Source organism: Gobio gobio, assembly GCF_949357685.1.
Source record: "Gobio gobio genome assembly, chromosome: 1".
In the NCBI taxonomy this organism is placed as follows: domain Eukaryota; kingdom Metazoa; phylum Chordata; class Actinopteri; order Cypriniformes; family Gobionidae; genus Gobio; species Gobio gobio.
The window spans coordinates 32,831,747-32,846,967 of record NC_137097.1 but is presented as its reverse complement, the minus strand read 5'-3'; the positions used below and the strand labels follow the sequence as shown (position 1 = coordinate 32,846,967).

At 37.1% G+C, this 15,221-nt stretch overlaps 2 protein-coding genes across 3 annotated transcripts; one reads left to right on the top strand and one right to left on the bottom strand.

Annotated features, from left to right (window-relative positions):
• Positions 1 to 3,503: 3,503 nt before the first annotated feature.
• LOC307129132 (protein NATD1-like) lies at positions 3,504 to 6,041 on the bottom strand. The gene is made up of 3 exons (XM_079821329.1): positions 5,837 to 6,041; positions 5,537 to 5,655; positions 3,504 to 5,455 (listed from the first exon to the last, which is right to left on the bottom strand). Exons 1-3 carry the CDS (start codon positions 6,000 to 6,002, stop codon positions 5,336 to 5,338), a joined length of 405 nt encoding a protein of 134 aa, XP_079677455.1. The 5' UTR covers positions 6,003 to 6,041; the 3' UTR covers positions 3,504 to 5,335.
• Positions 6,042 to 9,576: 3,535 nt separating this feature from the next.
• On the top strand, positions 9,577 to 14,754 carry dhrs7ca (dehydrogenase/reductase (SDR family) member 7Ca). 2 transcript variants are annotated; one of them, XM_079831446.1, is made up of 8 exons: positions 9,584 to 9,695; positions 10,463 to 10,510; positions 10,841 to 10,997; positions 12,731 to 12,843; positions 12,924 to 13,134; positions 13,218 to 13,310; positions 13,582 to 13,725; positions 13,853 to 14,754. In XM_079831446.1, the coding sequence occupies exons 2-8, from the start codon at positions 10,490 to 10,492 to the stop codon at positions 14,062 to 14,064; spliced, it is 951 nt and encodes a 316-aa protein (XP_079687572.1). In that variant the 5' UTR covers positions 9,584 to 9,695; positions 10,463 to 10,489; the 3' UTR covers positions 14,065 to 14,754. The 2 variants fall into 2 exon arrangements, with proteins under 2 accessions (XP_079687573.1, XP_079687572.1); XM_079831447.1 differs by lacking the exon at positions 10,463 to 10,510 and having other exon boundaries at positions 9,577 to 9,695; positions 13,853 to 14,162.
• The last annotated feature ends 467 nt before the right edge of the window (positions 14,755 to 15,221 follow it).

Below are 15,221 nucleotides of genomic sequence, written 5' to 3'. Positions count from 1 at the left end.
TACAAATACTTTATTCTTTTTCCTGTTGGGTGTTAATATTCTTCCTCCATCTCCTTTTCATCTGTCAGTGGTGCTGGAGTTTGGCTGGCCTGAGTAGAAGTCAATAATGTCATTACCCTGATTAGTAAATGTATCAGGTGGGATCAGAGAACATTTCATTATGTGAAAAGAGCATAGACCCTTTTCACATTTCTGGGTTTCCGAAGCTGAAGTCGTCATAGTTGGGTTAACTCTTATAGCGGTGAATGAGAGAATACATTAAATATATATTTTTGTGTCTCCATTTGCTCAAATAGCAAAAGAAAAACTCCACAATAGTGATTTCACAACTTTCAAAAAGATGGAAAAATTAAAGTGAGATTGATAACTGCAGTGAAAAGAGAGAAAGATGTTAATTTTAACTATCACTCCCATAGACGCTGTATTAGAAACACTCTCACAGCAGCGGTAACTTGATTTTTGTAATTTGATGCAAAAGTAATATAATACAAAGTATTAGTGTTATAAATGTACATACATAAAAAATAAATAAAAAAAACATTGCAGGATTTGAGAAAACACGTCATCACAGTCTGTGAAAAGGGTCTATGTGGGAAAAGCTGCTGCACATTGGACACTGAATGATATTTATTTCATATGTCAAATGTTTGTAAAGTCATTAAACCTACACCCATGAACATTTTATGCTTAAAGCTTTTCCTGATTGAATTATGTTTTTTTTTTTTTTTTTTTTTTAGCTGCTGCCACATTCTTTGTTTGCCTTTTGGATACCATGAAAATTAAACTTAATTAAAATAATTAAGAATTAAACTTGTGTATTGACCTGGAAGTATGCAAACATCTTTTTGTTGGGTGCTGTTGCCATGGTGAATCGTAATTTCGGAGCTCCATTGATCGTGGCTTTTCATAGTTGGAATGCATGAGCTTAACTCAGGATCAGTCTACTCAGAGTTGATTGAACTACCTCAATTCAGCTGTTCTGAAACCCAAAACTCAGAGTTTCCCATCTCAGAGTAAGTCAACTCAGAGTTCAGGTTTAAACTCAGAGTTGGTTGAACCTCCTTTCTGAAACAGGCCCCAGAATTATTTATTTTATTTACAAATTATAACTTGCATAACAAAAATAATGTGTAGAACGGTAATATTTAATTTACACATTTTAATTTACAAAACCAAAATTTTAGTTCTCAACAATCTCTCAAGAAGAGAAAACAATCAGTCCATTCTCTCCCTGCTCTCCTCTGTCTGTCTCTTCATGTCCTCCCTCAGCTCATCCTCTCGGTCTCTCCATCAGCTCATCCTCTTGGTCTCGTCTCCTCTTGGCTGGAGTTGCTCCTCATCTTGGTCATCCACTGCTGAACTTGGCCCTGGTGTGTCCTCAGGGATGATGGAGGCAATGAGGACAGTGGGGATTGTCCCAACACCTCAATCATGAAGACAAACCATGGCCAAGTTTCCCACTCCCTCACCTGTCCCAGGACACTTTCAATACTAAGGCAGAGAAAATAAACATGTCTGTCAACAACAAACACAACAGCACAATACATTTCAGTAAAGATGTGTCTATTAACTTGCATACTTTTTATTTATTTTTTAAGTTGTAATAAGTTTTTTTTTTTTACCTGCAAGGCAGGGGTGCAATCTTAAGAAAATTAAAAAAATATGATGCATCAGTAGCCTACAAACATACAAAATACTCCAGAAATCATATTTATAGATACTCAAATTCTATATTCTCGATTTTTCCGGCCTGGTAAATAAATACTCATTTGCTGCCTCATTTTAATAAAGCTGCTAAAAGTAACTTGATCCATAAAACAAAACGAAATATTACATCAGATCACCTAACGAATAAAGCTGTGCCGTGGTAACAGAAATAAAGACCACCGGCTTTTAAAACGTTTCGTTGGTTATTTTAGTAAATTAAAACACAATAGGCTACTTACATGTATAAGTGTTCCTCGGCCGCGGGATGGGCAGAGGAATACACTGCGAAGGATCCACTTGTCCTGGTTGGTTCTATCCTTCGCGGCCGGGGAGACGGACGGTGGGTAGGGTTGCCAGGTCTCTGCAACAAAAGTAGTCCAAAACTCCCAATGCGATTTTCTCCATCGAGCGGCCGAATTATCCTCTGCAGTTGTACGTTTGGGGGTGTTGGAGCGGCGAAATCGTACTTAAGGGGTAGAAACAAACCCGCGGAAATAATTTTTCACCCGCGGCAACAACTTAAAAGTAGCCTAATTCGGCTGAAAAAACAGGGACTTGGCAACACGGACGGCAGGCTGCATTTGAAGGCCCCTTCGAATTGAGACAGCCTTCGTCGCGCTGCGGTGACGCAATCGGCCTTCAAATGCGGCCTTTGAAGGATGCAGCCCCCGAATTGGGACACAGCTCTTGTATTTCTCACGCAGAGAAATTTCCAGGATAATGACCACCAGTTGCGCCGCTATTAGAGGTATCAAGTGAGTTCCACATACAGTTCAGAAGGCCCTGCCACGCACCAGCCAATCAAATAAAAAATATAGCTACCGAGCAAGAAAATCAGAAAATAGCATTGCTGTATCCAGGTAAGATTTAATTTTAGATATTCCCGCAACAACAACGTTTACATTCTGCCACCTACTGGGGCCCGTTTCAGAAAGGAGGTTAAGTGAAAACTCTGAGTATGTTAACCCTGAAATAAGGGAAACTCTGGGTTTTCTGTTTCAGAATGGGAGGTATATGTCATACCCGAGAAAGCAGTGTAAGTCTCAGAGTTCAGGTTTAATCTCAGAGTTGGTTGAACCTCCTTATTGAAACGGGCCCCTGGTGGTTTAGTTTAATGTTTTCTTTCCAACATTTCTTATTTGTATATTCAAAAATATTTAAAACAATCTCATAACATTTTTCAGTGTAAATGATTTGATTGGCAACAGCCCTACAGTGTCTTATTCTAATTTAATTTATAGATCAAATTTAAGAATATAAAATGAAAGCTGAAGCATAGCCTATATTTAATAAGATTATGGGGAAATGCCCTTCATAAAAGGTAAAAATATCAAAGATATGCAGATTTAAATATCTCAAAGCTGATTGAACACTGATGAGACTATTGCTTCAGAATACATTATATTTACAACACAGTAAATTCTGAAAAAATAAATAAATATATTCCAAATTATTATGGATTATTAATTTGCCTCTTCCCTGACATCTTTGAAATAGAGAAATGCAAGAATTGATACTATGCACACACACACACACACATAAATGTTGAATTAAATAAATAAAAATATTATTATATATTTATTTAAACAAAATTTTCAGATCAGAACCTCGTCCCCACCCAAACCCCTGCTGCCATCGCCAAAATCTCTCTCAAACTTGAGAGCCCTGGTGACAGACAGGTGAGCAGTGTTGCCACAGTTACTTTGAAAAAGTAACTTAGTTACTTTACAGATTACTTGATTTTAAAAGTAACTAAGTTACTTTACAGATTACTTGATTTTAAAAGTAACTAAGTTAGATTACAAGTTACTTTATTAGTTACATTCATCAGTTGCCAACAACACCTCTGCAGCCTCAACATAAAAATGACAACCGTTTCTGCCAACACTAAACATAAAACACTAAACATAAAACCCTAAACATGTTAATGAAAAGGTACAAATTACTTTGTGTTCTTATTAAATACAATTATGAAAAACATTTTTAATTTATATATGAATGTAAATAATGATATGGGCCTACACAAATAATATAAAATTACAAGATTTATATTTTATTGTAAACATAATGTGCAGCTCTGTAAAGGGACAACAAATATTTGATCGATCCGTGAGAACAATATATTTTTTAATAATCTTTAAGTGCACAAAACTATGAAAATATATGAAACGCTTCAAAACAGAGCGGCAACAAAGCGATTATGCCCATCCCGGGTGCAGAATGATGCGCTTAAAGCAACATGGAATCAGAGTGTGCAGTGCAGCGCGAGTGCACATTGAAAAGTCCACGGCATAAAGAGAAGATGAGCGTTGAGCCCACATATCCTAGTCTACTATGTAGCCTATATCGGTCCAAACATTCACTGATTATTTGTTTCTTCACAGTTTTTAATTCTGGTTATTGTGCGTGTGATGCTAATTAATAGTCCTTGTGTTGTCACCTGAGTAGCGAGCACAACATCTTTCAGAAACCGCTAGATAAACTCCTGGAAGATAAATTATTTTATCAACATATCAAGTATTATAACGGGAATATATCATATGGAGTGAGCTTTACCGTGCTGCTGCTGACTGGAACCGAACGACGCGCAGTTTTGCTGAACGGAGAATGATTGACAGCTACAGCGGAGGAAAGACATTCAGCTATGGAATGGCTTTAGATGACTTTGTAGGCTACTAGCAAATAATAATATTCTAATAATGATTGCTGAAGGATAATGTGACAATATATATTTCTGATGATTATTTAATTATCACGACATGCCTAATCTGAACAAGTGACTGCCTGTCTTGAGTTTTGTCGACAGACGGAGCGGCCGCCTCGTAATTCTCAGGAAAACCCCTGCTGAGACTAAACAAGAAAGCAAAAATATATATTTTTACTAAGGAAAATGACAAAAAAAGTAACTCACAGGGACTTGGATAAGTTACTTTAATCTGATTACTGGTTTGGAAATAGTAACGCGTTAGATTACTCGTTACTGGAAAAAGTGGTCAAATTAGAGTAACGCGTTACTGGCATCACTGCAGGTGAGTTGGCGAAAAACATCAAGCCCTGCCCCAAACTGAACGTGATGACGTGAAGCAATAAAATGTGGATTAGTTATTAAATTTTTTTATGTATTAACAATGTTCAGTCAGTAAGATAAAAAAAAGAAATGGTTACTTTTATTCAGCAAGGACACAGTAAAATAAATGAATTAAAAGTGAAATTTCAATAAATGCTGAACTTTTCAACTTTCTATTCATCAAAGAATCCTGAATAAAATCTTTACAATTTCCACACAAATATTAAATAGCAAAAACTGTTTTCAATATTAACTATTATTAACAATTGAGCATCAAATCATCATATCAGAATGATTTCGTAAGGATCATGTGACTGAAGACTGGAGTAATGATGCTGAAAATTCAGTTTTATCATAGGAATAAATGACATTAAAAACACATTAAATGTAAAACAGTGTGTTCAGGTGGTTGCTAGCGCGTTGTTAGGGTGGTTTGTGTAACTTGGGAATTGTTAGGCAGTTGCTGAGTGGTTGCTAGGCTGTTGCTAAGCAGTAGAGTGGTCACTTAGATGGTATCTACGTAAAAACTTCTCTGAAGGTGTTGTGGGTTTAATTCTGTCTTTATTTATCTTCAATGTGAGCCTGGTATCTCAGATGTGGATTTTCATCCACATATTTCCTAATGTACCAACAGGATATCCTCGCTTTCAGATTTTCTTCAACCACGAAAACCAGAGCCGCCTGAAGAAGAAAAGAAGTTGATTAATGAGTCACAGGAAACAGTAAACTTGAAGAACTGAGGAAGATGAAGAGCGGTTTGACCTTTGCCAGGTGTGCAGCTACACCTTTACCCCTGTGTGACTGAGGGACCTCAGTAGACATCAACTCCACCTGATCATGACTGATGGTGGTGTACTTCAGCACTGCACTGCTCGCTGCTCCTGATTCACACGACAGACAGGGGATATTGATATCAGTGTCATAAAATCACATACAGGACTCGAGACTGTCTCATATGCTAGTGTGCTGTCTATCTAGTGGACAGTGCGTGTGAATCAGCGGTTTTGATGGTCAGAAGCTCATCTCGGGTTTTGAGACCGAATGAATGTTATTTTCTCTTACCGCCGCAGTCAAGAGTGATTGTGAAACGCTGATTGTGTCTGTCGTGAATCACATTTAGATTCGAGACGTCAGAACATCCGCAGCATTTGTGTTTGCTGAGTCGTTTGCTGCTCTGATATCCTTGAGTGAACCACCGACAGGGAAGAGACAGAAGGTGTCGCGCCATGATGTGACGTCACCAAACACTAGCAACAACAACAGAGGCGCAGTGATGACGTGTATTGCCCTCTCACGTCAGTTCTGCGTTCCAGATCGTTTTTATTTATTTATTTTAATTAGCTTAGTTCAATTACAGACAAGTACAAAATAATAACAACATCAACTAAAACATATGAACATGTACAAATAATAATAATAAAAAAAAAACTGAAATAAAGTCTAATATTAGGGCAGTTACATGAATTTGAAAAGCTTTAAAATATGTATTGTTTTAATACGTTTTTTGTTTTGTGATCTCATGTTTGAAAGGGGTTCAATGTATATCGTGAGATCAGTAGGCCTATTATAAAAGGTTGGCTAATATATGAGGGTTTCTTTTGAGTTATTCTTGTCTTATGAGTTGGTTTGTATCATGCCCTTCATGCTAACTTCCCTCCGTCTCGTTCACTTGGATGTGCGCCATTGCTTACGTTGCATGAGTGTCCACTACTGGCGGAACCTTTGCGCTGAACTGGAATGTCCTAAGCCCTTGATCACTTGGAATCCACTATGGAGTTGATTTATTATTTATTTTATAAATACAGATGGGAGGTAATAGATTCTATTTTGAATCACAAAAAAAAAACATGTAAAGTTCATACACTGTAAAATCCAACAGTGATTCTAACTAACACTTTTTAGTTAACTTTACTTAATGTCTTTGTACAAATCTAGTAATCTGTACTATTCACATACTATTCCTTGTTTACTCAGAAAACCCGAGTTAAGATTAATTGATTGGTTTGAGTGACATGTTGTCAAGCAAAAAAACAAACAAAAGATCTCACCATTATGGTGATCAGTGTTCACTTTGGTTTGGCACTTGGAACATTCATATTATTGTAATTCTCTTCCTATAGATGCGGCGATGCAACAAGAAATCACAATGATTTGGTTTCAAAGGAAGATAAGTAATAAATAGGCTGCTTTTAAAAGTTGAGTTTCTGACTGAATAATTAATTATAGTTAATGATTTAGACAGCTATTAGGCATTTGTTAGCACAACATACTATTCCTATTTCCCTTGGTTTTTAAGGCAATCGGTTTGCATGCTTTTTTAAGTCTAACTAATTAGATTTTACAGTGTACACTACACAGTTGAGTACATAGTGCATAAATACATAGTGTAAAAGTGCATAGTGTATAGTGCGTCATTTGGGACACAACTGTAGACTCACTCCCTCAGTCAAATTCGAGGGAGTGAGGGTCTGTGCATATAAACTCCCCTTTTCCACTTCACGAAGTGGAACGCACTTCAAAATGGTGGCAGGGATTCCCCCCAGGGGAAGTGCTTAGGGAAGTTCACAAGTGCGTGTCTAAAAGTGGAGTGGAACGCAGCCCTGATCTGACCCTCACCACTGAGCAACAGATCCTCACACGATATAAAGTAAATAAGTGAACTTTTTTCAAACATTTCAGCATGTTTTCAATTGTGTTAGTACAATACACAAAATCACAATGTATCCTTTTCACAACACAAAATAAGTGTTTCATCTATAAACGTCATTCACAGACACTGCCTTTTATAAAGCTCTTACAACTTTTGAATAGCATCTCTTTTTGTTCAGTTATATTTGTTTATTAGTTAATCAAGCTGATCTTAATGGTTGATCAATGAATCATTTGGAACTTCTTTAGATTTCTATAGATACAGATTCTATAGACATAGTTTCTACTAATTGTTTGCCAAATGTAATGAATTATTTTTACATTATAAGTGATTTATCTTAGATGATAACCATTATGTTCAATGTGTGTGTGCGTGTGTGTGTGTGTGTGTGTGTGTGTGTGTGTGTGTGTGTGTGTGTGTGTGTAATGTGTTTCTATCCTGGTGGGGTCCTGAATGCACACAGACTCATGGGGACTCGTGTAACTGTGGGGACCTAAATTGAGGTCCCAATGAGGAAACAAGCTTATAAATCATACAGAATGAGTTTTTTGGAAATGTAAAAATGCAGAAAGTTTTGTGTGATGGGTAGGGTTAGGGGTTGATAGTGAACCAGACGTGTGTGTGTGTGTGTGTGTGTGTGTGTGTGTGTGTGTGTGTGTGTGTGTGTGTGTGTGTGTGTGTGTGTGTGTGTGTGTGTGTGTGTGTGTGTGTGTGTGTGTGTGTGTGTGTGTGTGTGTGTGTGTGTGTGTGTGTGTGTGTGTGTGTGTGTGTGTGTGTGTGTGTGTGTGTGTGTGTGTGTGTGTGTGTGTGTGTGTGTGTGTGTGTGTGGACTGGTAATCCCTACGTTATGGGGACAAAATGTCCCCACAAAGATGGCAATATCCGAAATCCTCATCCTTGTGGGGACATTTTATGGTCCCCATGAGGAAAACATCTTATAAATCAGACTAAATGATGTTTTTTGACAATGTAAAAATGCAGAATGTCTCCTGTGATGAGTAGGGGTAGGGGCAGTGTAGGGGGATAATATACAGTTTATACAGTATAAAACCCATTACGCCTATGGAAAGTTCCCATAAAACATGAAAACCCAACATGTGTGTGTGTGTGTGTGTGTGTGTGTGTGTGTGTGTGTGTGTGTGTGTGTGTGTGTGTGTGTGTGTGTGTGTGTGTGTGTGTGTGTGTGTGTGTGTGCGTGTGTGTGCGTGTGCGAGATGTGCAATTTGTGAGCATAGAGCAGAATAGGGAGAGAAAACAGTCAATGACTGCCACATTACTGTAACTCACCCTTATAAAGGTCAACTACAGTATATAGATTCATGTATTGCCAGCAAACAAAACAGTTCAGGATCATCTTTGACTAATAGCTTGCCTTTAACAATCTGAATCACACAGCAAACAAATTAATTCTGGAATTTTCTTGAGTTTCTTAAAAACTTTTTTTGCTTTAAATTATGTGAGCTGCCATTTGTGTTTTGTGTGTAACTATATTATTATTATTTATTTATTTTTTTACTTTTAAATTATTTATATGCCATTAATTTAAAGCAACATTTCTGAAATCGTCAATATTTCATTTGGAACCAACTAAACTTTTTATATCAAATACTGTATATGTGTATGAAACATTTTGTTAAATTAAACATTGCTTGGAGAGATTAAAAAAAATAAGTTATCAAAGTACTTCCAAGTACAGATGGATTTATTTACATTACTACAGTATTTGTTTTTGGCTAAATATAATTTTCTAATAATATCCCAAAGTCGTTCCTTTAGAATTAGTCATTTTCTTCTTTCATCATAATATTAGAATTTATTTTCAACAACAACAACTAAACGAAAAAAAAAACAGTTTGTCATAATTCTGCATGCAACCAGGATTCTTTTCTTCCAGTTTTTCTCCGATTTATTATTAGGTCAATTTGCATGGGACTTGAGCCTTGTACCTATTGATAATTGCTCAGTTTTGTTCTGAAATCAAAGTGAATATTAGTACGTTCTCTTAAAAAAATCATCAAAAATGATCAGTCGCAAAGACTCTTTTGAGCTTAGAGAGCTTTACTTTTAGATACTCAACAACAGTTTCTCAGGCTGCTATACATACAACAGCTTCAGCTGTGAGTGTGAGCTATTAAAAGCACTCAAACCCTGCAGTATTCGCCTGTGTGTGTAGAGCTGTGTGAGAAGAGACACGAGTGGAGATGATCACTGAGACTGATTTCTAATCCTAAAAGACACGTTTACATCAGAGGTGCTTAAAGACTCGTGCTAGTAAGTGACGAAGAACAATAGCTCTGTCTAGTTGTGTTGACTTGACTTGTGTTGATTTGGTTGTTGTTAATAATCACCAAAAATGAGTTGTATTGATTTTTTGTTTCTTTGTTTCTTAAGGCCTGTTCACACCAAGAACGATAACGATAACTATATTAGCGTCCGCACCAGAGGATGATTTCGTTCTGTTTATTATAAGCTCGCGCTTGTCTGTCACTTTAAATGCTCGAACTCTTTAAAGCAGGAGGGATTCTGATTGGCTGTCAATGTTTTTTTTAATCGTTCATCAGCTGAGCTGGATAAAAACGTTCTTAAAGTGATCCAACGATAATGATATCGTTTCTCTGTGCATTTATCGTTATAGTGGTGGTGTTAACTCTGCTATACTTTAATACTGAGAACGATTTTTAGAACTAGCCTTTATCTTTATCTTTCGTCCTTGGTGCGAATGGGCAGTCCTGCAGTAATACAAATGTAGGCTGGGAATTCCCGGCTAATTCTAGGCTGGAATATATTTAGCTTTTCGCAACATGGAGTAATGGTTTGAACACAGAGCTTCCATTATAAACTTTAGAGATTTTACAACTGGTATTGTTTAATATAATGTATGGACTGTCACAAGTACCCAGACACATGCATTTAAACTACTCATATTATGTCAAAAATATAACTGGACTGAATCATTACTACTTGTCACCAAAGTCAATCCATGACTTTATGAATGGTATTAATTCCTATTAATGTATATTCTTTTTCAATTGTTTAAGGTCTCGTGTTATTGAAACACCACCGCCATGGGTATAAGTGATATTATGGTGAGGATATTTTAAAAGCATTAATGCAAATGTTTTTAAAGTGTCAAACCTGAATGACTTTCTTTCTTCTGTTGAACTCAAAATACAATATGCAAGTCAAATGGACTATTGATAGTGTTATTTTGACCTTTTTGGAGCTTTTGAGACCCTGGTTACAGTGAAATCCCATTATAGGACATTCTTCGATGCATGCCATCGTAACTGTAATATATCATTTGTGTTTTGCTGATACTGGTTTAGTGAGCAAATTGTTAAAATGATATTTATTTTGATGGAATTATTCCTGTAAACAATAATAATGCAATTGCATTGTTTTAATGTCTCTTTCAGAGGCTGGATGTGACGTCAGTTTGGCTTGTGCTCTCAATGGTGGTGGTCGCAGCTGGTGTCTTTTATCTCTACAGTCTGATACTCAGGCATTTAGCCAAGACAACTGTGAGGAACAAAGTGGTGCTGATTACGGATTCACTCTCAACTCTTGGAAATGGTACTGCTTTTTCAGAACAACTGGATAATTTCTGTCATGCAGTACTTTAAAATGAATATGCCTCTATTGTAATTTAAAGAAGGATTTTTATAAAAGGCTAAATCATAAATATAGAAACATGATCTTATCTTTACTACTAACAACTTGTCAAGAAAATGAACAGGATACAAATAGAGAGCTAAAGTTCGCCATTGCTCATTGAGGGATTGAAAGGATAACAAGTAATTTTGATATTTTTTAGCATCTTTTGAATTTGTATTGGGTGCAAATGGACGAAGGAGAGGAGATGTATCATTTTTAACTAGCAGATCGCTGTTATTCGCTAGAAAAAAACCAAGAAAAGAGAATCAATCCAGGAGACTAAATCAAACAACAAGAAAAAAACTGTTTTACCCTATGTAACGACAACACTGAATAAAGACTAAACAAACAGGGCATATACACCGATCAGGCTTAATATTGTGTTGGTCCCCCGTTTGCTGCCAAAACAGCCCTGACTCGTCGAGGCATGGACTCCACTAGACCCCTGAAGGTGTGCTGTGGTATCTGGCACCAAGATGTTAGCAGCAGATCCTTTAAGTCCTGTAAGTTGCGAGGTGGGGCCTCCATGGATCGGACTTGTTTGTTCAGCACATCCCACAGATGCTCGACTGAATTGAGATCTGGGGAATTTGGAGGCCAAGTCAACACCTCAAACTCATTGTTGTGCTCCTCAAACCATTCCTGAACCATTTTTGCTTTGTGGCGGGGTGCATTATCTGCTGAAAGAAATTTGAACTACAGTAGCTCGTCTGTTTGATCAGACCACATGGGCCAGTCTTCGCTACCCACGTGCATCAATGAGCCTTGGCCACCCATGACCCTGTTGCTGGTTCACCCCCGTTCTTTCCTTGGACCACTTTTGATAGATACTGACCACTGCAGACTGGGAAAACCCCGTTTTGGAGATGCTCTGACCCAGTCATCTAACCATCACAATTTGGCCCTTGTCAAACTCGCTCAAATCATTATGCTTGCCCAGTTTCTAACACATCAACTTTGAGGACAAAAGTTTCACTTGCTGCCTAATATATCCCACCCACACTGAAAAAACAGGAAAACACATATTGTCCAATTTACTTAAAGGGGTGGTCTTTTATTTCACTTTTCTAACTTTAGCTAGTGTGTAATGTTGCTGTTTGAGCACAAACAACATCTGCAAAGTGACAACGTTCAAAGTTTAAAGCAAAGGTAGATATTTGCTTTTAAAGAAATACATTTCTAAGGACTACAGCAACGGCAATGAACACAAGTTACAGTGCAACCCACAAACACAATCAAGCCTTCGAAAGAAGGTGTTTTACCACCCCTTTAATCATATTATTTGACATCTAAGCAACAAAATGGTGTTTCTCTTCTAAACGTGATTTCTTTGCTTTCGATTAATGTAATTCTCTAAAATGTGCAATCTACTAGAAAAAAATTATTTGGGGTGAATGTGAACCAATTAAGTACTCGAAAGTGATTTTTGCTGAAACTATAGTTCCCAGCATGCTTTGCTTGGGACTTGACGAGTAGAGTAAAATTGTTCAAATTAAGTGTTATTTTATGTGTTTTTGGGCAAAATGAGAAAAGGGGGAGACTTTATATTGTTTAATAGTGTTTAATGTTTCATTATGTTGGAATTATTAGAACCAGATGAATTGCATATTTGATGTTTGAGCCTTGTTTTATTTACATTGTGGTAATTTTAGAATGTGCAAAACTCTTCCATACTGGTGGAGCCAGACTGATCCTTTGTGGAAATAACTGGGAAAAGTTGGAGACTGTTGCTGAGCGTCTGATGAGTGAATCCGATCCAACACTTGTGAGTGCAGAATTACCATTAACAATATGAATGAACATTGTCTGAAACATGCATTCATTCAAATCTAACTTTTCTGTTAGACGTTTCCACCCAAACTGGTGGAGCTGGACTTCAGTAATATGGAGAGCGTTCCTGAGCTCATCTCTGAGATCCTGGAGTGTTACGGCAGTCTGGATGTCCTCATCTTCAACAGCAGCATGAAAGTGAAGGCTCCTGTACAGAGTCTGTCCCTCCAGATGGACAGGATTGTCATGGACGTCAACTACTTTGGGCCTGTCACACTGGTTAAGGGTAAAATGTGAACTTTATCACAGCTGTCAACAATAACTCTCTGTTGTTCAAGCATTTTTAACCGATTTGATTCACGCTCACAGGTGTTCTTCCGTCGCTGATCTCCAGAAGAACAGGTCACATTCTTCTAGTCAACAGCATTCAGGGGAAACTGACGGTGCCCTTCCGTGCCACCTGTGAGTTTGAAAGGGACGATTCTGTCATCATTTACTCGCCTTCATGTCCGTCCAAACCTGCATGCTGTTATTTTCTGAATGAAACACATCAGGAGAAAGTTTGAAGATGGTTCATGCAACTCTTTTCCAGCTTAAATAATTAAAATAAACTGCTCTACGGGAAGCACAACTATTCCCTTAATGTTCATACGGTTAATCAGCAGTAATAAATCCACGAACATGTTGAGTATTTAGATATCTTTGTCAGTGTAAGGTGTTCTGCATTGTTCAGATGCTGCATCCAAGCATGCCGTCCAGGCTTTCTTTGAGTGTCTGCGGGCTGAGGTTCAGGATTATGGGATAACCGTCAGCACTGTCAACCACACCTTCATAAAAACTCCCAGCACAAACTCAAAGGACGAGGACACAGCAACACGTGAGTGGACACCTCTGTCAGTTCATAATGTAAAGATCACAGTTTGTAGCTCATAACATCTTGTTTGTTTGTATTGTCCACTATATTCCCCTGGACCTTCTGCTCGGACACTGGCTGGAAACTGCAGACTTCAAACCGAAGTCTCTTGGTGTAAACCCTGAAGAAATGGCCACTGAGCTCCTGAAGACTCTGGGTAGCAAGAAGAAGGAGATTTTAATGGCCCACTCCATCATCCCTAAAGCAGCTCTCTATGTCAGATCTCTCTTCCCCAACCTGTTCTTCGCCATCATGGCAGCCGGAGTCAGAAACACTGCAGCTGTGGAGATGTCTGATGACTGAAGGACAACACTGTGTGAAAGTATAGAATGAGTCACTGTGATGTAGTGCTTAAAATACAAGATCATTTAATTAATAAATCTGCAAGATTGTGGATGTCTATCTTATTTATAGTTTTTTTATTCGCTTTGGTACAATTTTCACAAGTAATGTGTACATTTTCGAAACCTGATCTCATGATTTCATTCAGTTATACACATTTTCAGTCCACATAATCATTGTTTCAAACACAAGATTATTGTAATATGTAATGAGAACATTTGGTATAAACGCCGAAACAAAACTGTATGATCTTCTTTCAATTTAGTACTTTTAACAGTCAGTTCATTTAATATCAAACAATGCAAGATTCATGTTTCAGATCAACCAATAGATGCTGAAATAATTACAGTAGCACAGACACTTACATAACTTACTTGCAACCACAACTTAAATCTTTTTAAAGGCATTTTCTATTTGGGGTTGACATTTATTCTAGCTATAATTATGCCTTAATATATAACCCGAGATTTAGCTTGACTATTAGAAGCAGAAGGTGTCATGTAACCCCATACACAAATGTTATATATTCACATGTGAAACACTGTTAAATATATTTAAAAAATGCATAGAACATAAAGCTTAAAAATTGATCTTCACGTTACATGTGTACATATGTGACACATATGTGAAAATATATTCATGTCTCATGTTATGTATAGTTTTTAATCAAGTGAGTTTTTGCAGTACTTTTATTTCTACACTGTTTACCATTTCTAAAGTTATAATATATGTGACCCTGGAGCACAAAACCAGTCATAAGTTGCATGGTTATATTTGTGGTCAAAAATCATTAGGATATTAAGTAAAGATCATGTTCCATGAAGATATTTTACATTTCCTACCGTAAATATATAAAAAATGTATTATTAGTAGTAATATGTGCGGCTAAGGACTTCATTTGGACAACTTTAAAGGCGATTTTCTCAATATTTAGACTTCTTTGCACCCTCAGATTCCAGATTTTTAAATAGTTGTATCTTGGCCAAATATCCTATCCTAACACACAATACATCAATGGAAAGCTTATGTATTCAGCTTTCATCATGTATAAATCTCAATTTCAAAAAATTTACCATTGGATTTGTGGTCCAGAGTCACATATTATTATATTATATTAT

Bases quoted from the DNA above. Each gene is read 5' to 3' on its own strand.
- LOC307129132 (XM_079821329.1), bottom strand. From the start codon at position 6,002: ATGGCGCGACACCTTCTGTCTCTTCCCTGTCGGTGGTTCACTCAAGGA. The intron at 5,656-5,836 runs GTAAGAGAAAAT...CGTGTGAATCAG, and splicing joins AATCACTCTTGACTGCGGCG to GAGCAGCGAGCAGTGCAGTG. The intron at 5,456-5,536 runs GTCAAACCGCTC...TTTCTTCTTCAG, and splicing joins TAGCTGCACACCTGGCAAAG to GCGGCTCTGGTTTTCGTGGT.
- dhrs7ca (XM_079831446.1), top strand. From the start codon at position 10,490: ATGGGTATAAGTGATATTATG. The intron at 10,511-10,840 runs GTGAGGATATTT...TGTCTCTTTCAG, and splicing joins TGGGTATAAGTGATATTATG to AGGCTGGATGTGACGTCAGT. The intron at 12,844-12,923 runs GTGAGTGCAGAA...CTTTTCTGTTAG, and splicing joins GTGAATCCGATCCAACACTT to ACGTTTCCACCCAAACTGGT.